The following is a 23,457-nucleotide window of genomic DNA, read 5'->3' on the forward strand; positions in this document are numbered from 1 at the left end:
GCTGACCATCACTGGGGTACTTGCTACATTACTCCAGTGGTCTGCAGCCTCAAAGGAAGTCTGCCTCTAACCTCATAATATGAGAGCAGGGGAGCTGCGGGTTGAGGACAACTGACCACCATGAGCAGCGCTGCCCTGTACTGAGAGCAGCGTGTACCAGGGTTGCCATGACGACCTGGGTCACCCCGCGCGCTGCCGGGCAGCTCGGCCCTGCAGGCCCAGCCCCGTGGCCGTGCCTCTGCTGCCACCTGCCGGCCCACGGCGGAGGCGCAGCCTTCCTGACCCCAAACCAGGGATCCTCGTTAACTTCTCAACGGGTTTGGAGCGCAGAAAGGCCTAGAATGTAGGGATTCTCTCGGCGGGTTACCTACTAACCCGCTCCTCGTGGCAGTGACCGCTAGCTGGCAACATCTGCTTTCCGGGCACGGCTTCAGCGGCAATCGCCCCGCGGCGAGCCGAAGGATCGCTTTGTACGCGGTTTCCAAACCGCGTTTATGGAAAAATACGAACAGCTTTATCCTAATCCCGTTGTAAACAGGGCAGATTAGGAGGAGCTCGTAACCCGAACGTGCTTAATCGTACCGCGGGGGATCGCGTGACTCATTCGGCGGAACACACGCGCTTCCTTTTGACAACACGGCCGCCACGGGCGCGGCGCGTCCCCGCCATCCCCGGCGCGCGCACAGCGGTGCCGCCTTCCTCCTCCTCCTCTCCCCCCCCCGCAGCGCTGCTCGGTGTGTGCTGCCCCGCACTGCCCCCGCCCCACCCTGACGCAAGATGGCGGCGCGGCTGCTTCGCCTGCGTGGGCTCCTGCGGACCGCCGGACGGAGCGCCTTCTCCTCGCAGCCCAGGTCGGCGGCAGCGGGGGGGTGGGAGTGGGGCTGCGCCGCGTGGCCGTGGGCGCTTTGGCGGGGATGGTTACGCGAGGTCCGCCTCCCCTGCGTGCCGGTTCGGCTGTCACCGGGCAGAGGATGGCCGCCCTTTGCCCCACTTCGTGTCCGCGCGCAGGGCCGCGAGTCCCGTGCTGACAGCGGGTGACGCAGGGCCGTGCCCTTGTCCGCCCCGCCGCGCCGGGAGGATGCGCGGCCCCGCTGCCCTTGTGCACCCTTGGACCGTGCCAGGGGCTGGGAGAACAGCGGCCCTCCGCTGCGTGCCCAGCGGGCCCCGCGCCCTGCTTGAGCAACGGCGGTCTTAGATGTAGCTCAGCAGGGCCGTAAGTGGCTGTATAAATAATCTGCTTGCTAGGCAGATGTTTCCTTCCTTTCCGAAGGGCTGTAAAAACAGTGTGCCCGTGTCCGAGCAGGTGTTCGCTTCTCCTTTCCAGCCCTGCCCTAAGCGAGCAGCATGGCGCCAAGCGCCCGGAGCCCTCTTCTGCCAAGCGTCTCACCGACATCGGCACCCGCAGGATCTTCTCGTCGGACCACGACATCTTCAGGGAGAGCGCCAGGAAGTTCTTTCAGGAGGAAGTGCTGCCTTTTCACGCAGAGTGAGATCCCTTTTAAACATTCTGGTTTTCCAGATCATTTCCTTTCTTCCCTCCCCACCCCATCCCAAAATAAGCACTTTGAGCTGTTATTCACTGTGGTGAGATGAACGAGATGTCTGTTTTCAATAGTGATGGCTGTGAGCTGGCAGATGCGTTGCAGGCTTATGAGCAGGGCACCTGCAGTTTGTAGAGTAGCAGCCCGTGTATCCCTGCTTGTGCCAATGACCTCTGACACCGGTGTCTTGATGGTAGAGGTGGCTATGGTGTTGTCATCCTGCTGTAATCCTAAATGCAGTAACACTGTGCGTGGGCTACTGTAATACACCCTGCAAATACAATCCATGCAGAATGACAAAGTGGATTATGTATTACTCAGAACGTGGCAGCCAATATTATTGTGGTGTTAATTTTCATCTTTTTTTCCTTCTTTGGAAATCTCTTTTCCACAGAAGTGTACCCCCTCCACTTCAATGAGAGAGTCACGTTTTCCTTCATCTTTTATTAGAAAGACTTCTGGTGCAGCTTTGTGAGCAAGTATTACATCTGCCCAAGGTTAATTATGATCCTATGTGCTGACAGAGCTGTTTCCTCAGATGACTGGAACAAGTTGGACTTGTGTTCTTACATCACTGCAGAGACCTATGAACCATTCTGTTCTCACACCTTTCAAATAAACAAGTAGGCTTCAGGCATAGTGTACCAGTTGGCTGGGCCAGCATGGAGAGAATGGTGTGGCATCAGAGCATGAGGAGCAAATGCTTTTGTGATGGGTGACATTGGAACAGCAATGACCCTGACAGTAGGGGGCAAAAAAAAAAAGAAACCCACAATGATGATCTTTAGAGAGAATTGATTAAGATTTCTAGTGCAGGAGCAGAAACTCCGGGAATGAGCTTAAGCATGTATGACAGGATGCATTATGAACTGCGGATAAAGTGCTGTGGTATAGCTCTGCTGCACAAGGGTGTGTCAGAGGAGTCTTTCTGACCCGATCTGTCAATCATATTATTAAAAGCTGGCCATTAATGGCCATCCAGCTTTCTGGTGCGTTGGTGAACTCAGAGTGCTATTTCTCAGGGAACAAGTGATTCTTACAGTCTGCAGGCTAACAGCAGATGTGCCTTAGATGTCTATTCACAAACAGTAACACCTTACAGCATCAGTAATGTACCAAGGTACAGTACTAAGTGAAAAAGGAGTGTTGTTTTTTTTTTAAATATGTATTATTTTGTATGTTTTTGTATTTTATAGAAAGGTTGCTAATGCATTGGTGCTTTTTTACTATCAGTGGGAAATGCTTTTTAAGAATCAGAATGTTTTGAAAATTGATGCATGTATATCCATTCAGTGGGAAAACGGGGTGTCAGGAAGGTGAAGACCTACTTGTAATTATGCATATGGTTGTGACTGAATCTCCTAGATCCTGGTCTGGTGCTCAGACCAAGATGCAGCACAGCCTTTGGTAACCAGTCTTAAATGGGCATCAGGTTTATATGTTGAAACAGGAGTTCAGATGCGTTATATAGTTGGTATCTGTGTAATGCTAGTGGCATTCTGAAGAATGGAAAACCTGTCATTAAGCTACCACTTCTTAGCTGGGAAACACAGTTGCCTCAGCACGCCGTGTGCTGTGTTGTGTGTTGCTGAAACTGAAAGCTTCTCCACCAGGCAGTGAAAACTTGCTGTGGGCCCTCTAGCACTAAGCAGCAGACAAATGAGAGAAAGCACGTGGAGAATGTAATGGGTATCTCTGTTCTTGTGCTGTTTGCAGATGGGAGAAGGATGGCCAGGTGAGCAGAGAGCTCTGGGAAAAAGCTGGACAACAGGGTTTGTTGGGTGTTGCTATTGCTGAAAAACATGGAGGCATTGGAGCGGATATTCTCTCCTCAGCTGTGCTCTGGGAGGAACAGTAAGTACTGGACACTTCAGGAAGAGGTTGATTCGTGTTATCGATAGACTGTGCTTTTTTGTGTGCTTTTTTTGAAAGATTCCTTCACTGCTTACAGAAATCAATAATTTAAACACACAAATCCCTTCAGCTTTATGTGTTTCAAGTGGTTGTTTAAGTAATAAATATCATTGTGCTTTACTATTAGGACTAGGTGTTTGAGGGAAGCGTTTTTATTAGTCTGGTAGGTTACACAATAATCTGGCTGTGAAAATACGTTCTCTGAGTAACTGTGCAAATGCCCTGAGTTGATGTTATGTCCAAGACCCCTGTGTTGTAGGGCTTGCTTTCGGTGTTGGGTCTGTGCTGTGAAGGTGTGAAGTTCAGTGTTTGAGTTTCTGTAGTGCGTCTGCCTGATGCGTTGTTTTTTCCCCACTCCTCAGGATGTACGTCAACTGTACTGGCCCAGGATTCAGCCTTCATTCCGATATAGTCATGCCCTACATTGCAAATTATGGCTCTGAAGAACAGATTAAACACTTTATTCCTCGGATGGTTGCAGGCAAGTGTATCGGTGCTATAGCCATGACAGAACCCGGGGCTGGCAGGTAAGCTATGAATAAAGAGACATGGTTATATCCTTACTTGCTGTCTACTGATTTATCAGTGGAAAAAATAAAATAAAATCATGAGCATCCTGGTTACGTGGTCATCCTGATAACTAGACAATATTCTAGAACAGAGAGGGCCTCAGACTTACAGCTCGCTTTATTGCAGCTTTGCCAGTTCAGGATACTTGCTCAGAGGCAATTTCCTTATTGTCTCACGATGGACAAACATGCTCTGTATTTCCATCAATAGTCTGAGCTTACGGTTAATTATCTGCTTTCCTTGTGAATATACCTTTAATATGAAATGCAACCAGGAGAAAGTTACGTCAGTAAAGATGACTTTACCTCATTAGTATTAATTTTGGTTGTGAAACAAAATGCTGGGGTGGTTGTTTTTTGTTTACTGTCTGAATCCTTTCGAGAAGATAGATGTTGCTCCTTTGCTGAAGGGCAGACAGCACACAGTTTGAGTGGACACAGATGATCTGAACTGTTCCACAGCGGAAGAACAGGTGAAGAGCAAAACCTCTTAGTGTCATGCTTCCACAGACAGTGGATGTTGGCCATGTCTTTTTGCAGAGCCTCTTCATTAAGACTGAGCATGTGCAGAAGATGTGTTGTCTGACATTTTTCTTCTAAAGAATAGCACTGTAAGGAGATGCTGACTTCTGGTATCAGTGCTTGATTACATCAGCTTCCACAGGCAGATGGGTTAAAATGGGACCTCATGCTCGTGAATACCTGCACACATCCTTTGTCTCTTATTGCAGCAGGCTTTTGGTTTCTGTGCTACTGCAAACCATTTCACTGTGTACCATTATCCTCCTGTGCATTTTCACTGACTGCATGTCTCGATGGTGTGAAGTCTACTTACTTTTGGGTAGCACTCAAGATATAAATTACAGCTCCCTGAAGGGTCTTTTGAATTCCATTCTAGTGACCTGCAAGGAGTACGGACTTATGCAAAAAAAGATGGAAGTGACTGGATTCTTAATGGGAGTAAGGTAAGCAAACAGATGTGTATGCCACTCATAGCCTTTGGGAAGAGGCACTCAGGGAGTGTCCTTCCTCTCTCTTTTCTTTTTCTGCCATTTGCTTTTTTTTTTTTTTTTTTTTGTAGACTTACTATATTTCTGTTTTCAGCTATTTATGGGAAACGGGTTCTTTTTATAGTATTTAATTAATCTTATCTAAAGGCTTTCTTTTTACTTGAACTTAAGAAGTCCAGTATAAGCAGAACAGGTGTTGTATCTCATTGCTGAGGTTGAACACCAGTGTTAAACTTTCTGTGGCCTGAGAAAAGTTGTACTACAGTGCAGGCTGCGGAATCAGTTCGGAAGCTCACGTTAGGAGAACGACATTAGATGTTACGTGCATGCTTTCAAGCTGGTACAAAGTTGGTGTGTACAAGTAAGTCTGTACATACAGATGTCTGTAAATATATTTGCTCATTATGTGTGGTTGAAGTGAAGCAGGAGAGATTGCTTATCTCTTCTGGTGGAGTTAGGATGAGTCATTTTGACAGGTGGATGGATCATTCTGCAGAGCTCTCAAAACAGTTGTTAGTGGAGGCCATCGGTGGTTTTGCATTTTATGCCTTACTTGTTTAATTATTAAAAAAGAGAACCCCTCTTTTTCGTTGTATGTCTACACCTGATGACTCCTTCCTTCTTCAGCGGGGGGCAGACAAAAGAAAGAGGTCTATGCATCCTTTCACTTCACAATTGTGACCACACAGTGCCCCTCAAATAATGTTATTTCCTATTAGACAGACCTTGTTCTAAAGCACTTCATCTTCCTGAATTATTAAAATACCTGTAGGCATTTAAACCGTACCTTTCAGCTTACCTGTGGAAGCATCCACACACAGATGGTTTTCTTTTTGCTGCTCGATGATCTCAGCTCTAGTTTCTATCCACCCAGCTTGTTGCATTATTCCGTCTTGCGTTGGTTTTTGTTTTTCCAGGTGTTCATCACTAATGGCTGGATGTGTGACGTGGTGATCGTGGTTGCGGTTACCAACCGAGAGGCCCGATCTCCTGCTCACGGAATCAGCCTTTTCCTGGTGGAAAACGGAACAAAAGGTTTCATCAAAGGACGCAAGCTGCAGAAAATCGGCCTCAAAGCTCAAGTAAGTTCATGTGACCTGTAACACATAGCAGACTTTGAGGAAGTCTAAAATTGCTCAGTGCCTGGCACTAGCATAGTACAGATGAAATGGAACTGTGATATTACTTAAGCCTTAGAGCACAAAAATTATACTTACTAAGTACGTATTACTGAGATTTCCATATGGAAGTCTGAAGTACATGGTGTGCAAGGAGAGGCTGACAGCTTGATTTCTTCACTCCAGAAAAGCTTGGAAGGAAGGGGTCATATTTGTCTTCAGCTACCCAACGGATGGCTGTAGAAACAGTGAAAGGGCAAGAGACACAAGTTAAATTGTGGAAACTCTTAAGTTGGTGTTAAGAAAAGATGCCACGAAAGTGATGTGACGCTGAAACCAGCGGCTCAGAGCAGTTGTGGGGCCCACTTGGGAGCTTCAGGAAGTGAAACAGGACAAGACCCTCAACTGCTAAGGTGTTTTGACTGCTTCGTCCGTCTTTGAGGGGGATGGACAACCTCAGGAGGACCCTCCCAACCTAAACGATTCTAAGACTCAGTGTGACAAAGCGAAAAAATGGGGAGAAGGAAAAGTGGAGTGTAGTAGTGAGAATTTCAAACTATGAACTGCTGCTTTTACAATCTTAGGACACAGCAGAGCTGTTCTTTGAAGATGTGCGGTTGCCAGCAAGTGCCTTGCTTGGGAAAGAGAACGGAGGCTTCTATTACTTGATGGCAGAGCTCCCTCAGGTAAGAGCAGTGACAATGTTTGCTGTCTCTTGAAAGACCATGGACACAACTTTTTATAGCTGTGAGGATCTAGGAGAGCCAAGTGTGGGCAGCATCCTGTGGATACTGCTGCTCTTTACCTGAAGTGTGCTGTTTCTGGTGCTAAAAAGCCTAATTCTTTGGGAATTGGACATCTCATTAGCTCAAAGCCAGAAGCCCAGCTATGTAAGAACCTAGCTTAGATTAAAAAAAATACATCAGGTGTTTTTTGGTTTGCATTTCTACCAGGGAACCATTTCTTTTAGCAGACTGTGTACTGCTTGGAAGTCTTTGCATTTGGCATTCTCTTCAAATAAAAAAGCAAACACTGCTGTCTTAGCCTTTCTGCTTGTAGAAGCATAGTAAGGATGTAATAAATTATTTCCTTATCCGTAAAGCAAAGTAAACAAATAGTTACCCAAATACCTTGCTAGTGAAAATAACAGAGATTGACTTGCTGAAGTTTTGGAACGATCTGGGAGGAAAGAGAGGTAATGTGGCTTTTCAGAACCTGACTGTGCTCTGTCCAAACTATGACTGCCTCATCTGGTAGAGATCATGTTTGTTTCCTTTTAGGCTGTGAGTAGACATGAAAGCCAATTAAAGGAAATCTTTTACTTCTTCAAAGAAACAAATACAAGCAGATTCTGTGGGATGCATCACATGATAGTAATAGTGCTAGAAGTAATTGTTCTGTACTTTGCTTATCAACACATTTTGTTGGAGAAAGGGGGGAAAAAACAGTTCTTAGGTAGGTTTTCTTTTTTAAGAAGTATCTTATTGAAGTTACTAAATGCAGGGTTTTTTTTTGTAACTGAGCAGTATAAACTGATAATAAAGCAGATCTTGGTGCTAAGCTTTCAGTCAGTGAGAGTCCTGTGGCTTACCTGTATCTTTTACTGGGACAGTGTTCTACCATAAAAATTACCAAAAAGCCTTCAAATGGGCTTTGGACATTGAAATGTTTGCTCCAGTCGCTAATTTCACTAAGGCAGTATGTCTGGTTTGATCCCCGATGTGACTTCTGCATCCCTCCCTTAATGAACAACACTCAATGTCTGTTTTCTCAACTGTCTACTTATGTATGTGCATATAATGAGCAGAGGTCTAGGACTAACTTTACTGGATTCTGTGATTCTGTGTTTCTAAAGGAAAGACTGATAATTGCTGATATGGCTCTTGCCAGCTGTGAGTTCATGTTTGAAGAAACAAGGAATTACGTGAGGCAAAGAAAGGCATTTGGGAAGACAGTTGCACACTTGCAGGTGAGTTTGATCAGGGAGACTTGTGAAACAGATGCACAGAGGAACTGATACACATTTGTCTACGTGTAATGTCAAGCAGGAAGTCACTGGACTGTTATTAATGGGCTACTTGCAGAGGCTTTGTTGCTGCCCTTTTGCTGCTGTTTCTTTTCATGCCCGTTGTTTTCAAAAGCCACAAAAGACAGTGCTTGTATTTTAACAGTAAGGAGTCCTACAGCAGTGATGCTTTTGGAAGGAAAACATGCAGGCAGAAACTACTGGCTTTGTGCTGGTTACTCTTAGGTTTGCGTTTTACCATCGGAAGTCACTAATCACAGATTATATTTCAATTGCTTGCATTTCTGTATTTGCCAGTAGTCCTATAGATAGAACACAGAAAAACTTGGTGCCTGTGCAGCAACGTGAGTAGTGACTCTGACCCCCTTCCCATCAGAACTGCCACCAGGCGGTGGTATTGCTGCCTTAGTGGCTTTGGGTATCCTTCATTCACAATGGGCTTCACCTGCTGGGCTGCATTGAGTGGAAAGGGATTGTCTTGGGCCACGTACACGTAGGCTGCTCCAAATGTAATGCCTAAGGTCTGTTTACATGGAAACCACAACAGATGCAGTGTGCACAGTATACTCTGGTATTCAAATTCTCATCCACAAAACTCTGCTTCCAACATAGTCACTACCATTAGCTATGCGTTTTCACCTGCAATGAATTAAGAGCCTGCATGCTGCCCTCGTCAAAAGCTGCCCCAGCGGAGGTGACCCACGATCACCACTGCTGAAAGGCACCCCTTCCTGCCTCACTGTGCTCTCATCTGTTGCCATAAACATTCAGCAAGCATGTCGGTGGGCACAGCTTTTTCTGCATGGAGGAATTCAATTCCGTACCTTTGCTTCATTTGCAAGGAAACTTTCTGATGGTTGGTCTAAAATTTCCTTCATTCTTGCTCAAAATGTTTTGCACATCACTTAAACTCTGAAGATCTGAATGCTCAGCAGGTGCAGCCGATGCATGATAACATGTTACTAACTCTGCTGAAAGTGTGCTCCCCACAGCAGAGAAAAGCAGAGCTCCCAGCACCCTCCAGGAATTTGTTCCCAGGCATTTGTGGGGGTTCCCTGTGATGTTATGTTTTGAGTTGGTCTGTAGAGTTGGAGAGCAGTGATTTTTCCCCAAAAAGACTGGCAAAGATATAATTGTATAGAATACAAACTGCTTTTAGATTTAAAAATAGAAAGCTGTTGGAAACAGTGATTTCTAACAGAAATGCTTCTAGAAAATGCTTCGCTTTCTACTTCAAATACAGCGTAAAAACAGTACTGCTTCTGCTCTTTCTTTCCTCCGCTTCCTCTGTCTGCTTCCAAAATAAGACGGTGCAGCACAAGTTGGCAGAAATGAAAACGAACATTTGTGTGGGCCGAGCTTTTTTGGACAACTGCTTGCAGCTGCACTCAGAAAAACGCCTGGACTCCTCCACAGCTTCTATGGCAAAGTACTGGTATGTAGTTCAAGTAATTTGGAAGTGTTACTTACACGATCTTGACAGGAGTCTAGTAATAAAAGCACTGAACTGCTCTGATTTAAACAAAAGATAAAATTACTGTCTGATTAATAACAACACTGTTGGTTTCTAAGAGAGGCCTTTAGCTTTAACTTCAGTGGAGTAATCAACAGCAGCCTTGGTTATTTTGAAAGCCAGTGCTGGTTAGAAGATCAGTTTCAAAGTAGCTGCGTGCTTTTAAAACAGGCTTCCATTAATAATAAGATCAGCTTCAAACACGAGTGAGCATTTCATCGCTTTTCAGATAAAGCAGTTATCAAACGAATAATGAAAATCATCTATTTAATCACAAATTTATTTGAAGCTCATGCAGTCTAGAATACTTTTTAGTTAGCATTACTTAGCATTGGTAGCTGTTTGGCCCAGCCACTTTCTGAAGCTGTTTGGTTTCGGGAAGAAATAGTTGGCTACAGCTATTGCTGTAATTGAGACTAAACAGTTCATTCCTTTATTGGCCAGAACTCCTCCTCCCTTTCTGCCTCTACACTTGGTGGAGTTATCTGTTAACTGGGGCTTAACCAGGGAAATCTGGATGACTAAAAGCATCTAAGAGATGTGTCACAGGAATTTCTATTCTGAATGTTTTGGTGGTTTTTTTTCTGCCTGCAAAGATAGGAGAAAAAGTATGCCAGACATTAACAAATAGCCTAGGGGAGACAGATTTTTCAGATTCTAAACTTTCAGAAATAATTGTAGAGGTAATGCACAGAAAATGCCAAGGGAATCCAGAGAGGATCTTTACAATGAAAGGAAGGATTTGGTTTGGATGCTATTTCTGGCACTACTTACCTAGAAGTACCAGGTACGTAAGCGGAGGCATTCGGCTCTGAGGAGGAGGAAACAGCTAGTGCCAGCTCACGTTGTAGGCTTACTTCCTCAACACATTTTCCAAAGCAAGGAATTAGAAGCTCCCCCCACTCCCTCATGTGTTAGTACCACAGTTTGTTGTGGATTTCCCCGTTCCCTAGTAGCATTCGGTGGCTCTGTTCCATAAATCCCTTACATGGTTTAGAAGGTGCTTGAATGCAGAATTGCTAATGCTTCAAGAGCCAGTCTCCTATTCATTTTGCTTATGATTTTGTGTCCTTTAATGAAAAGGAGTTGACTCAAATGGCCAGCATTTTCTGTTGCCACACTGAAGGTCTGTTTTCTTGTTTTTTTCTGGACCTAAGTTGTTTGTTTGTTGGTTTGTTTTCCCACATCACTTAACTTTTGCTTGAACTTCTAATGCAGTTAAAATCCCATGGGTTCTTCTGCCTGTGATTTTCATTGATCGAAATATCGTGAAGTGTATAGCTTCCCAGAAGCTGAGATGCAGGATGTTGACTTCAGATGGTGTGTTAGCAGTCATCTGGCGGAAAGCCTCATTAAACTGAATGCTTCAAAAAAAAGATGCTTAATCCTAGAGTGAGGGAGTAGTTTGCAGTGAGTGGTCCCGTTTAAGAATGGAAGTATTTTTGACAGTCGAGAGCTGTAAAGTATTTTGAAGAAAATAAACTGTTCTGTGAGGATGGTTATATTCAAAGAGCGTGGAACAGCAGGATTTGATGAGGAGGATATACCAACACACTTTACAAAAGAAGTTAACTGGCCAGTGAGGAACGTAAACAGGCTTTTTTGTTTTGAAAGCTTCCCTTCTCTGAAGGCTTTTCCACACAGAGAACGAATCTTAATGCTTTTCAATTCAATATATTAATTTTTCAACAAGGAGGAAGGAAAGTCTCTCACAATTGAAGTATTTGAGCAGCCAATGCTTTAAATCGGTTGTATGGAAAAAACATTGGGGTATATTTTAGCCTTGTTAGCTTATCTGTATCTGTTAATTTTTCATAGCGTGCATCCTTCTAAAAACAAATTTCTTCTTGACCATTTAAGGGCGTCTGATCTCCAAAACAGCATAGCAACTCAGTGTGTCCAACTGCACGGAGGCTGGGGGTACATGTGGGAGTATCCGATTGCAAAGTAAGTGCACCATTTCAGACCTGCTGGCCAAAGAAAATGCAGCACTTCTTACATCTACTTGTCAGTTGTTTTGTGTTGGTACTGATTGACTGTTCCTTTTCTCATCGTCTTTATTGAAAGGCAATCATCTGTACAGATGTCTGCACAAGGCTGTTTTTTTTTTATTCTCCAAATAATTCAGAAGCTGTTGAGCAATCCATCTCTTTTTCAGAGAATAGGATTGTTCTTGTACAAGAAGATACCAATTGAAAAATAGTGTTTATTTTTTTGTTAAAGAAGGAGCTGGTTTGCATGGTTTTTATTTCTGCAGTTAATGTGTACGCATGGAAATGTTGGTCAGCCTAAAGCTTGCGTAATGCTATAGAATAACAAATTGCCTCATCAGGACCGTGAGTGGTTGCGTTCACATTTTGCACCCTTTTAAATGAAAAACCAGGGGAGTTTTCTTGGAGAGAGAAGGATTTGCTGTTCCCGATTTCTTTTTTGCTTTATGAATTCTGGGTCGGTTAGAGCTTTTAATTGTTCCTGGTATGTAGAGCTGTAGAATGTCTTGAGTTGGAAGGGACTTCAGAGATTATTTCCAGTCTTAAGATGACTTATTTCTTTCTGTTTAGTGTATATTCTGTTGCCACAGTAACACAGGTAGAGCTTTTTGTTTGCTTATTTTGAAGAGTTAATTTTGATAGAAGTCACAAAAACAGCAGTTGTCATAATTTAGAGTTCTTTACTTTTTAAACTGATACGTTTAGATCTCTTATTCTAGATGTAATCGAAGAATGCGTAAGGTTGCTTTCTAATACTTGCACTTATGGCAGGTGTGGAGAAAACAGGCACTTGCTACCTTTCTGTTTTGGTGGTACATATAAGCTGAGGAATCTTTCATCCAATCTTTCCTTTTTTGTTTCTCCCCTCAGATCTTTTGTGGATGCCCGTGTTCAGCCCATCTACGGCGGCACCAATGAGATTATGAAGGAGCTGATTGCCAGAGACATTGTTGGTGACAACTAGTGTAGGTGCCAGCTTCCTGGAGAACTTTCCAGAACACTTTTAGATTAATACACCACAGACATCAGAATGTAAGTAAAGGAAATGGACGTAGCGTATCATACTTTTTCAAGGGAGAGAAGACTGTTTAAGTGAAGAGATAGCGACAAGAGGGTGCTCCGAAGCAGGATTTCTAATGTTTAAATTGTAAGTTCTATAAATATTGTATGAGGCTGAGTATTTCCAGGACCTGTTAGTGAAAGGAGTGTGACGGGTAACTGAGTGCCGTTACACCGACTGTACCTTTTGCTGTTTGGGAATAAATCTTGCCTCCAAAGAAGCCGTTTTGTGATGGAGAAGGTGGGAGCGTGCTGCTGCTGTGATGTGAGGAGACCATACACGGGTGCTTGCTGCTGTCACCGCTGTGGGGAGGGTGATGTGCATTTAACCTCTGTGCCTTCTTGTCGTTAGCGTTTTGGATAAATGTAATAAAGCATTTCTGTGCGCCCTGAGCCTCGGCTGTGTTCCTTTATAGGCCGCGCCGCAGGGGCCGCGGTGTTTTCGCAGGCGGGGGCCGCTCGGTGGCGGAGGGGCCGGGGCAGCGCTCTTCCGTCCGCTCCCCGTCGTTTATGGCCCGCCGGGGCACGGCGCGTCCCCGGCAGCGCGGCGCAGTTCGGGCGGGACGGGGTCGCGCACGGCGGGCGGATCGTCCCCGCAGCCCCGCCAATGGCGGCCGGCCCGGCCCCGCCCGCGGGAGCGGCAGATTGGCCGCGTCCCGCCCCTCGGCGGCGGGCAGACCCCGCCCCGCGGACGCGCCGCGCTTTAGCTGGGCGCGGACTGTTCAACCGCGGCAGTGGGAGCCGCGCCGGGCGCCGCGCCGCGCGGGCTGGAGGCGGCGCCGCCGCCGAGGAGAAACCGCCGTGCGGAGGCAAGCGCGGGGCGCGGCGGGGGGGGGGGGGGACGGAGAACGGGACGGGGCGAGGGCGGGCGGGCGACCGCGGGGAGCGCGGCGCTGAGGCGCGGGGAGGGGGAGACGCCGCGGCCGGGCGGCGGTTAGTTCCCGCGGCGGTGGCGCCGGCGGGCGCGCATGCGCGAGGAAGGAAGCGTGTGGGGGCGGGGCGGCGCGGGGGGGTAACGGTCCGGGTGCGTGGGGGAGGGGGGAGGGGCCGCGTCGCCGCCCTCAGCCCGGCCGCTCGACGCCTCGGGGGCGGGGCCCCGCAGCGCTCCGCCTCCCTCGCGGCCCGGAGCGGGAGTTTTCAGCCGGCCCGGAGCGAAGGAGGCGATCCTGAGAGGAGAAATGGCGATACCTTGACTGGAGCTCCGCTCTCTGTCGGGGTTCGGGGAGAGGAGCGCTGGGACGCGCTGCTCGCGGCGCGGAAGCCGGACGTGTTCGGGAGCGCGCGCGTGGAGCTGTAGGGCGCGGGGCCGCGCACCGCTGTCAGAACGCTCCGGCTGCAGCAGCGGGACGTGACCGTGCTTCTCTTCTCTCACGAGTACATCCCTTCTGATTTTCTGATCGGGGCTGCTGGGGGCTGAGGTGTCCGGCGTGACCCTGCTGTGCTTGAGGTTGCGTTTTTTCTTTGTGGGTTTGTTTTGTTGGTTTTTTTTTTCCCCCAGTCTATTAATAGAACCAAATGCTGAAACGCTTAAATGCGCCTCGTGAGTAGCTGAACTGAAAACAAAGGCTGCCCGCTGAGGTAATTTCTTCTCTGGAAGAGCAGTCCCAGGTGTACTAAATATGGATTTCTTCCTTTTCCTTCCGTACTCGTAACCAGGACGTGCCCGCTGGGACCTGCATCTCCTTTGCAGCCGTGGCTGCCGACTGCTCCATCAGCACACACACGCCGTGCTAGTGAGCTCTTCTCTGTGTTCTCAGCCATTACAATCCCGTAACATCGTTGTGATCTGGGTAAAGTTGTCCCCATGTGGCTGCCTGTGCAGGGCACGGCTCAGAGGAGCTGCCCAAAGCCAGCTCCGTGGCCCCAGCCTGCCTGTCTGCCAGGGCAGCGCTTTATTTTTGTCCAGTGATAATCAGGGGCTGGCTCAGAGGAGCTGCTGCTCATGGGACAAACAGCACGGTGCTGTAGGAAACCAGCTCTGCTGCAGGTGCCCTTAAAGGGGCTTTAAATCAGCCCTCTTCTGCACGAAACACTTCTACACTTGTGGAGCTCAGTTTTAGGTATTTCAGTAGACGCTGTCTGCTGCCAGTGGTTTTGCTTTTTGAGATGCTAGCGAGGGAACATTGGAAGTTCACATATCCAAGTTGTGTTTCAGATATGTTAATCCAGAATCTGTTTGCAGGCAGAGTAGGCCCTTGGATTTGGAGCAGAAAGAAAAAAATCTCTCCCTGGTGTCCAGGAATCTCATTATTATTAAGAACTTTTCAGGTACTTGGGATGACAAAAGGCATCCTGATTTGTGAGAAGGCTGGTACAGAGCAGCCTTTGCAAACCCTGGAAGTTTTCTTGTTGTAAAAAAGAAAAGATCACAAAAATAAAAAGCAGCCACAAGCAAGCCAACTCTCCTCCCAAGCAGAAATCCCCCAAAAGATTGTCTGTCGCGATGCAGAGGGGGAAAGAGCTAAAATGCAGGAGGACTATAAACAAAGCGTCAGTCAGTAGACTGGGAAAGGAATGCCAGTTGTGTTTCTTAATAGAGCGCTCCTGATTCCCTGCATGAAGACACTAGTTTCAGGATTTAGATTTCATTGATGGGCAGAGAAGGTTAGAACTGTGAAATGTCACATAAAGGTAGGAATAAGCAGAACAGCTGTAGAAAAGCAAGTGTAGCTGTAGGATTAGGGACTGGAAGTTATGTTTAGTGGTGAGAAGGCAGCAGGGTGTGGGGCGGGGCAAACTGCAATCCCAGGCTATATCCTGCTGAGTAATTAAGGCATTAGGGAGGATAAGCATAAAGGCACTTTAAACATCAGTCGCTATCCTGTGTGTGTCTGGTGCTTGTTTCTTCCCTTTCCCGGTTCCTATTTTACGTCAGCTTTTCTTTTTAAAGTACTTTTTAGTCTTCCAAGTGAAATATGTATGACACAGATGAAAAGCAAAGCTCAGTTTCAGAATCAGAACAGCAGAAATGTAAGTAGAACACGACAAAAAAAAATCCTTGGAATAGTTTACCCGTGACAAAAAAGATGTTCCAGAATGAAAACACAAGTTCTTCCTAGTGACCAAAGGCTGCTTGCCATCCCTACCCGTACTTTTTTTTTCTTTTTCTTTTTCCTATAAGGTATCAGGTCTAGCTTTGGAAGCACGCTTCCAATAAGGGTGGAGTAAAATTGTTTTTGCTGTTTTCCACCAAAATGAAATAAAGTGTGTCAACATAAATTTGTACCATTCCGTGGAGTCGAGCACCTCACTCTACCATGTTTTTTCCTCTTTTTTTTTTTTTTTTTGCAGCTCATACTTTGTTTTGCTTTTTCACCAGTGACATTTGGGGTGGGTGGGTGTGTGTGCATGAACTCCTTGGAGAAATGCCAAAGAACTGAGCCTGGGACCGCAGCAGCTTTTCTGAAGTCTTTCTGATGTCACTGAGATGAGAGGAACACACCTGAAGCATCTCACAGGGTTTCCTCGGGGCACAGCCACTGTGTGAAGTTGACAAGTTAGAGCTGTGAGATTTTTCTCTTAGGAAGCATTTTTTCATACCTTTTAGCTGTATTGTAGCGTAATGTCTTTTGTCAGGTGGCTTGTCTGGCTCTCTTTGGTTTAATGATAGTGGTTTAGTTTGGAGGTACTTTGATCTTCCTTTTCATTCCATCTTTCCCTGAAAAGGGGGAGAAAAAGTTGCCTCAAACTAGGCAAACTTAGTGTAATTTACTAATGGCATTCGTTGTGATTAAGACATTTCAGGCTGTTCCAAAAGGGGATGGAGTCCTCAAGGGGAATGCTATTTTGTGCTGCCAATTTTTTGAATAGCCTCCACGTTTTCAGAGGTACAAAATAAGTGCATGCAGTTTAAGTCCTTGTTTGCTTGGGGAGTGAGTGTTGGTCCCATGCACAGACATGTTCTGGTTTTCCGGAGCGGCAGTCTGCCATTCTTGAAGCACTAGGTCTCACTGCTAGGCAGGATGAGAGTGAAAATCCTGAGCTTTTTGGTACTGTTGTTTAAGATTAGCATGAGGACTGCTGAGCTTGGTCCTTGTGATGCTGGGTAGGCACTGTACAGAGATGAAAACCTAACAGGTGATGTATACACAGAGCACAGAAAGCTGAACACACCTGACAGAGAGCACTAAGGCAGGACCAGAGCTGTGGTTCTTCACGATTTTTGTAGTGGTCTCTGGAGAAAGTATTCAGACCGGTACTTCTCAGCTCATTAGATCACCTTTTGTTGTTTGCACCTTCAGTGTAAGAGCTGTAGTCGTAAACCTTGGCACAGGGACGTTGCCTTTCTTCAGTTGCAGACAGACATCTTGGAAACGTGGGCCCTACCTGGGATCCGTGTGTTGGAAATTACTGAGGTAGACAGATGCTGTGAAGATTAAAGTAAGTGAAGACTTCAGAAGGACAGTGGAAAAAGCTGGAGTTTAGTTTTTCAAGCACTAGGCTTGATGACTAGTTCCTGAAGTATTTGATGTGAGTCTGTGTAATTACTAAATCAAATGCTTGCCATATATAAATTCACATTAAATACTTTTCTCCCAGTAGTGTTATTTCAGAGTTTCTCTTTGTGGGAGGCATTCTGTTTTCGCTGCTCTTGCGTTAGGTAGCTGTATCTCTCTCATCCCCCCATTTCTGTCATAGTGTTGCTGTTAACTCACTGTGAGCAGAAAAAAGAAGCCCCAACTTGAATGAAGATGAAATGTAACTTGGAGTTTCATTTCTCTAGAGCACGTGATAACAAAATCTCGCCACAGTGCTGGGGTGGAGAAGTGCAGATGCGTGTGTCTGTGTATCTGCATACACGCACACGTGTCCTTCTATCAGAGGGTTTGTGGTCGTGTTGTCAGTGGGGCATGGTTAGATGACAATTTGGAATGCTGGGAGGTTATTTCTCAGACTGATAGGATCAGAAATGCAATGAGGTATGAACGCTTGCTCCCCTGAGAGGTGAATGCTTTCATTGCACGTGGAACAACTTCTGTATGAAGTAGAGAAAAATTAGCACTCTTGGTTGCCTTGTGAGGGAGCGTGATCTATCCGTGGTGTTCAGATAACGTCCTTTTTTATGATGTCGTTGAATGTTTGAATGCTGAGAGAGGGAAATACCTGACAGAGTTGTTGTATTTTATCATGTTATGACAATGAGAAAATTGACACGGCCCATGTTGTTTTCAGGTTTGCTGTAAACTGCCTACAGTAGCTATAATGACACCAGCCCTCAGAGAGGCAGCAACAAAAGGTCATGGTATCCACTTGTCACCTTCTTTGTCCTCTAGAGCTATGGAGTCTGATACAACTTTGTGCATGGAAAATTCCAGAGCAGTGGAAGAGAAGATAAAAGAGGACTCCATCGCACGGATTACTTGCTCAGTCCTGGGGTTCCCCACTGCTGAGCCCAGCCTCAGGAATAATATCTTCAGCGTGCAGCGTTTGGGTTCCCCGCCATCCTCCAAGCACTATCAGTCTGTCTTGTTAATGAGTACAAATTCTGCATTTAGTGGTAAGCAGATGAAATCGGGAGAGCCTGACTGCTCCAGGATGAGAAATGCGTTGCAGAACGGCGCCGACGCATCGCTCGGTCAGTTCAGTCAGTCAGGACCTGAGGAACAGGTCAAAGGGGAGGCTTTCCCACAGACAGCATCTCTGAATTTGGCAGAAATGCAAAGACTTTGGGATTCAAATGCACCTGAATCCGGCCACGCAGAAGAAATGCGGCCCTTAAATGATAAATGGTACAAGAAGAATGGTTTTTTGGGTAGGGCTTTGGGAGTCTGCGCCGAAACAATAAAAGGGGATTTATTACACCAAATTCTTCACGGGCCTTCAGAAGGGATTTTGAGCAGCACCCGGGAGGAGGTGTGTGCTCGCTTACTCCAGTGTGTCACTAAGCAACAAATGGAGATCAGCCGCGCCAAAAGAACTCAGAAACGTTTACAAATGCTCCTGGCAAAGCATGTTATCAAACACTGTGATCAGCAGCTGAAGTGCTTTGTAAAACATCAGCTTCAAAGAATGAAGGTTTTACACAAGCCAGCCGGGTTTTCGAGCAGTAGCTCCCTCAGGTGCACAGAAGGTTGGCCAGAAAACACTGCAGCTACTTTGGAAAGTGGTTCGAGTGCGGATGTACAGAATGGAGTGTGTGTTGCACCGGGGGAAATCCGGGGCTTTGCGCTTTCTGCTGGAGGGCTGCTGTCTCGTGTGGAAAAGGATCTGGACTCCGACGCAACGTGTAGCAGCTCAGATGAAGACTATGATGAACAGACTGCAAGAACAGCTGTGGAAGCGTAAGTGTTAAATTCCTGCTAGACTCATGTGCTTCGTGCTTATAAATCAAGCTGGAGGGGTGTAGACCTGCAAATTCCTTCTCGTCTAAGTAACCTCGCTCTGTAGGTAGTCCTGAAATCAGCAGGACTGCCTGTGTGAGCTAGGTTTGGCAGGATCCAGACAGAAAGTAAGAACTTCTAACTGTACAGGGCTTAAGCAGCAGTTACTTCACTGGAGCACAGAGAGCTAGATGTTGTGCAGCTCTGAACCAGGTTTGCATCACATTAATGCTGCTCAATTCAATACTCAGGTGATGCTCTCAGTCACAACAGACAGTGATAGCGGTGCACTAAATGCTACTTGTGCCTCGTATCAAACTAAATTATGGAGAATAGTCAATGTTACAATCTCGAAATCCACTATTATGTGATTAATTATAAGTATAACCATGAATGCAGATGTCAAGCCGTCCAGTATTTGAGGGATGTGTATTGGAAAAGTCTGCTACTTTGAGCTGTAATTTTTAAATGTCGATTTACTAATGCTCTGAGTTGTTATTTTGAAGTTTGAAGGATTGTTTATGTTGTTGCTGTAATCTTTTTCAAGAAGTACCAGGGTGAAGCTAACAGAATTAGCTAATACTGCATGTGTGTGTCTATTAACTTGTCAGAACAGAACCTGTCAATACAAAGTATTGTAGCTGTGGGAGTCGGCGATGGGTAAGAGAAGTGGGCTGTAAAACCGTCCCGGGAATGGTGATGGAAATGCAGCCTCTTCTTTTGTAATTTCTTATTTTACTGTGCTGTTGACACAGAGTCTTGTGTTGAGAAATTTCAGAAAGCACTGAAAACACAGCTTCTTTCCCTTTTGGACAGGTGAAGAGGAGGAAGCACCTCTGAAGGTCTGTAAAGATGACTTTTGGCAGCAGCATTTCTAGTGCTTCAAGTTAGGGCCATTTCTGTATTTCCTCACCTCCTCATGTGCTCTCTGCTTTTAGGGACTTTCTGAAAAGCAATGAGTGACACTTGGATTGATGGACAAATTAAATATTAGGAAAAAAAACCAAGCACAATTAAGTTTGTTTCTTCAGAAGCAGCATTCAGAAGTCAAGGAAGCCTCATCTTCCATTGAAATAGAGCTATGTCATGTTATGTGTTTACAGCTCCTCGTGAAAGCTTTGAGTACAGTGTGGTTTTATCAAATCACAGCTGCACATTGTTAAACTATAGATCTGGAAAACAGGAGAAGAGTTTGTCATTTTCTTTTGCATACTGTCAGAATGGTAAACACTGCATTAGAGACCAACCCAAAGCATGATGTGTCGCCAGCTGAGCTACAACCACCTCAAATATTGTAGTCTGCAAAAACACTCATTTCCTTTTGAAATATTTTAATGAAAAACTGGCATTGCTAGCTCTTCCCAGCACTGGAGATTGAACATTCCTCTCCAGGCTGATACGTCTGAACTTCTGAGTAGTAGCTTTGCCTTCGGGATTCTTATCTTGTGATTACATGAACTGAGCAGGGAGAATTGATGTGGAATTCTGATTCTCAGAGGGAAGTGGATAATCTAAAACTTGGATTGACGTTCAGTGCGAGGGTTGTGCCTTTTCCTCTTGCCAGGGACAGTCCAGTTTCTCATTCTGCCAGTCCTTCAGCTACATTTCTTGTAGCTTTCAAATAGCTGAAGTTATCTTTCCACACGGGGCTTATTCAGTTTGTTTTGTTGCACTGACAAAAAATAGTCCACAGAGGATTATTAAGGACACGGCACCACCTCTGGCTTGGGAAATCCCCAGGCTGCCTGGAAGGCGAGGGAGTATTCTGGAGAAGCTTAGCTCTGTGCTGCCCCGCTGCAGCACTGTTAGCTTGGCTGCTGCTTGGAGGTGGGAGACTGGCTAGTTCAGCTATAGGCCGACTCAGTGCAAACTCCTTTTTTTTCCCCCCTTTTTTATATTCTTAGAGTAAAAAGCAGTTGAGCAGCAGGGATGGCTTGCTGGTGGTGTGGGTTAGCAAAGGCTTTGCTGCCTTGCCAGCATGATAGTCACCGTGTTTGAACCATGCTGCTGGACCAGCAAATGCAGAGTTAAAGCACCACCTAATTTAAGCTGAAGACTTTTGTCTGTGTGCATAGATTGAGCCAGTGCCTGAATTAACACTGCAGTGGGGACGGGCCATCTCTCATCTGAATGTATCACTATCTTATGCTTGGGATGGCTTTCTTGGTTCTCCACCTTTCCGAAGATTTGTCTTCCTGGCTAAAAGGCTGCACTTCTTTTGGTTGGCAGAGGTCTGTCAGTTATTCAGCACTGCAGCTGCTGGGATTTGCTTTTATTTCTGAGCTTTACCACTTTATGTTTCTTTCGATTGCCTTTCAGCTGGACAAGAAAACAAAATGAAGTTAACTTCCATCTTTATTTTTGCTAAGGATTTACGTTGCCTTGAAATGCTTTTCTCTCCCAGGGAATTGGTTCTCAGTGCTTTCCAGAAATAATGTGATAATATGGTGAGAGAATGCTCATTTCCTCACTTTGGACTTCTGTTTCTGATAGTGAAGACGTTCTCCGGTGTGGGAAGACTCCTCTTGTAATATTCTAGATGTTAAAAGGTGCTATTAACGCACTGTGAGTGGGGAAAATCTTTGGGTTCTACCTGGATCACAAAACATTCACTGCATTTCACTTGAGGGAATAAACATGCAAGTGGCTGGACATAGCTGCGTCCTTCCTAGCTTGCTTCATCAACCCAGTGTGCAAGGGGGAGGAGCTTCCCATTCCTGGGTTTACCTGAGCTGAGCCTGTCCCCATCAGGAAGGGGAAGATCTGATTCTGGCCCCAATTTAACATGGTAAGAAAAAAACCTGGAGCTATTTTTAGCTCTTTGAATCTGTTTATTCCTGTTATCCTGGAAAGAGTTTTGCCCAATGAGTGTTGGCATAAGCTCTCCTGAGCTGTATCTCAATGCTCTGCAACTCAAGTCAGATTGTCTTTATCCATCTATTTCAATACCCATGCCGTTCACTTGCAAATAGCTGTTACAAGATACTTCAACCATTGTTCCGCCCTTGTGCATTACACGGGTGCTGTCCTCAGATGAGGGATCTTGTGTGCACATGAACAGAGAGCTTTTAGATGGCGAGTCACAGTACTCTGATTTCTAGACTAATTGGAAAGCCCCGTCCCATTTCTTAATCAAAACACACTCGGTTCCTTGAGTGTTTGTCAAGGAGAAGCATGAAGGAATGGCTGGCTCGTTGCAGGAGTTCTGACAGTTGCTTCTGTGTACAGCTCAGCAGTGCCTTCAGCTCGTCACAGCTTTCATGAAAGGTTTCTTTGGCTGTGCACAAACTTTCACAAGCATTCTGTAGTATTTCCACGTACCATTCCTTCCTTTGGGTGTGGGAAGTCCCTCGAGATGCTGTGCAGCAGATATGGCAGTACTTCTTTCTGCTTTAATAAAGACAGAACTCAGGTGCCAGCCTCTGTCTCCGTGTTGGCTATGATAACCAAAGTGCACGGAGGACACAGAGCAGGTTGTCAGCAGTTCCAGCAGTTCACAGCCCACATCCACTGCTTGAAATGCAACACAGACAAGGTTGCATCAGTCGTTTCAGTTGGAACTGCTCGATTTCTCTTTGAGGCTCATGAAAATGAGAGATTACCTGTAGAAATGATGTCAAATAAGATGACTTTGGAGAGGATGTCAACTTGAAGTATTTTCGGCAACACACCTCTGCTCAGGGAGCTATGTAATGTTTCTTTCCAGGGCAGCCTGGCATCCTTATTTCCTGTATTTCCTGTGTTCCTGATGCGCCTAGAGGTTCTGACTGTTCACAGCATACCACAGAAAAGCCATACGTGGTTATCTGGGAAACCTTTACAGTTGCTCAGTACTGATTTTTTGTATTTGCTTTTTCTTTTTTTCCCCTTCCAAATGCATTGAGTGATCTTCCAAAATCAAAAGATCTGTTGCTGGCGTTCCTTAAAGGCACAGCTGCTCACTCCATCAAATAGCAGTGTCTGTACCTAATTGATTAGAGAGAAAAGCTTCTTACAACAGATTTTTCTGCAAAACAAGTCGCTGTCTGCCTACTTGCGAGAAGTCCTGGGCCCTGTTTCCCCTGTCCTCCTTCCCCCATCTGAATGAAACTCCTCTGCATCACTTGGTGGGATTTTTTCCTTCTGAAATATTTTCACGCTTTTCCTCTGAATTTTGAAGGACATATTTTACTGATTATCTTCCTGCAGCTTCATGCCTGATGAAGTAGTACTGGTTGTTTTTCCATGCCTGTGGGGTTTATTGCACCTGGAATCTTTTATAGTGAGTGTGCAGAGGTAGGAAGGGGAAAAAAATAGAAAGCAAAGGAAGACTTGCTTTTTTTTTTTTTTTCCCTTAGATCAGGGAAGAGAAAGGATTGGAAATCTGCTTTTAGTATAAATAGTTGGCAGGGAGGGG

The 23,457-nt window shown here is 45.7% G+C and overlaps 2 protein-coding genes across 2 annotated transcripts in view; both read left to right on the plus strand.

Moving 5' to 3' along the window:
* Positions 1–761: 761 nt before the first annotated feature.
* Positions 762–13,114, plus strand: ACADL (acyl-CoA dehydrogenase long chain). The gene is made up of 11 exons (XM_065751295.1): positions 762–851; positions 1,325–1,486; positions 3,258–3,395; positions 3,818–3,982; positions 4,923–4,989; positions 5,952–6,116; positions 6,737–6,838; positions 8,008–8,121; positions 9,486–9,613; positions 11,552–11,638; positions 12,553–13,114. The coding sequence occupies exons 1-11, from the start codon at positions 778–780 to the stop codon at positions 12,644–12,646; spliced, it is 1,296 nt and encodes a 431-aa protein (XP_065607367.1). The 5' UTR covers positions 762–777; the 3' UTR covers positions 12,647–13,114.
* A 4,799-nt stretch (positions 13,115–17,913) lies between these two features.
* Positions 17,914–23,457, plus strand: part of KANSL1L (KAT8 regulatory NSL complex subunit 1 like) — a 55,550-nt gene continuing 50,006 nt past the window's right edge. Inside the window, exon 1 of the mRNA XM_065751298.1 lies at positions 17,914–19,022. Coding sequence (XP_065607370.1) covers positions 17,944–19,022 — 1,079 coding nt within the window. The 5' untranslated portion in view covers positions 17,914–17,943. The remainder of the gene's footprint in view (positions 19,023–23,457) is intronic.

The sequence above is a fragment of the Cyrtonyx montezumae genome, unplaced genomic scaffold, assembly GCF_038088225.1.
Source record: "Cyrtonyx montezumae isolate F1298 unplaced genomic scaffold, pur_monq_1.0 scaffold_7, whole genome shotgun sequence".
NCBI lineage: Eukaryota > Metazoa > Chordata > Aves > Galliformes > Odontophoridae > Cyrtonyx > Cyrtonyx montezumae.

Bases quoted from the DNA above. Each gene is read 5' to 3' on its own strand.
- ACADL (XM_065751295.1), top strand. From the start codon at position 778: ATGGCGGCGCGGCTGCTTCGCCTGCGTGGGCTCCTGCGGACCGCCGGA. The intron at 3,983-4,922 runs GTAAGCTATGAA...ATTCCATTCTAG, and splicing joins ACAGAACCCGGGGCTGGCAG to TGACCTGCAAGGAGTACGGA. The intron at 11,639-12,552 runs GTAAGTGCACCA...TTCTCCCCTCAG, and splicing joins TGGGAGTATCCGATTGCAAA to ATCTTTTGTGGATGCCCGTG.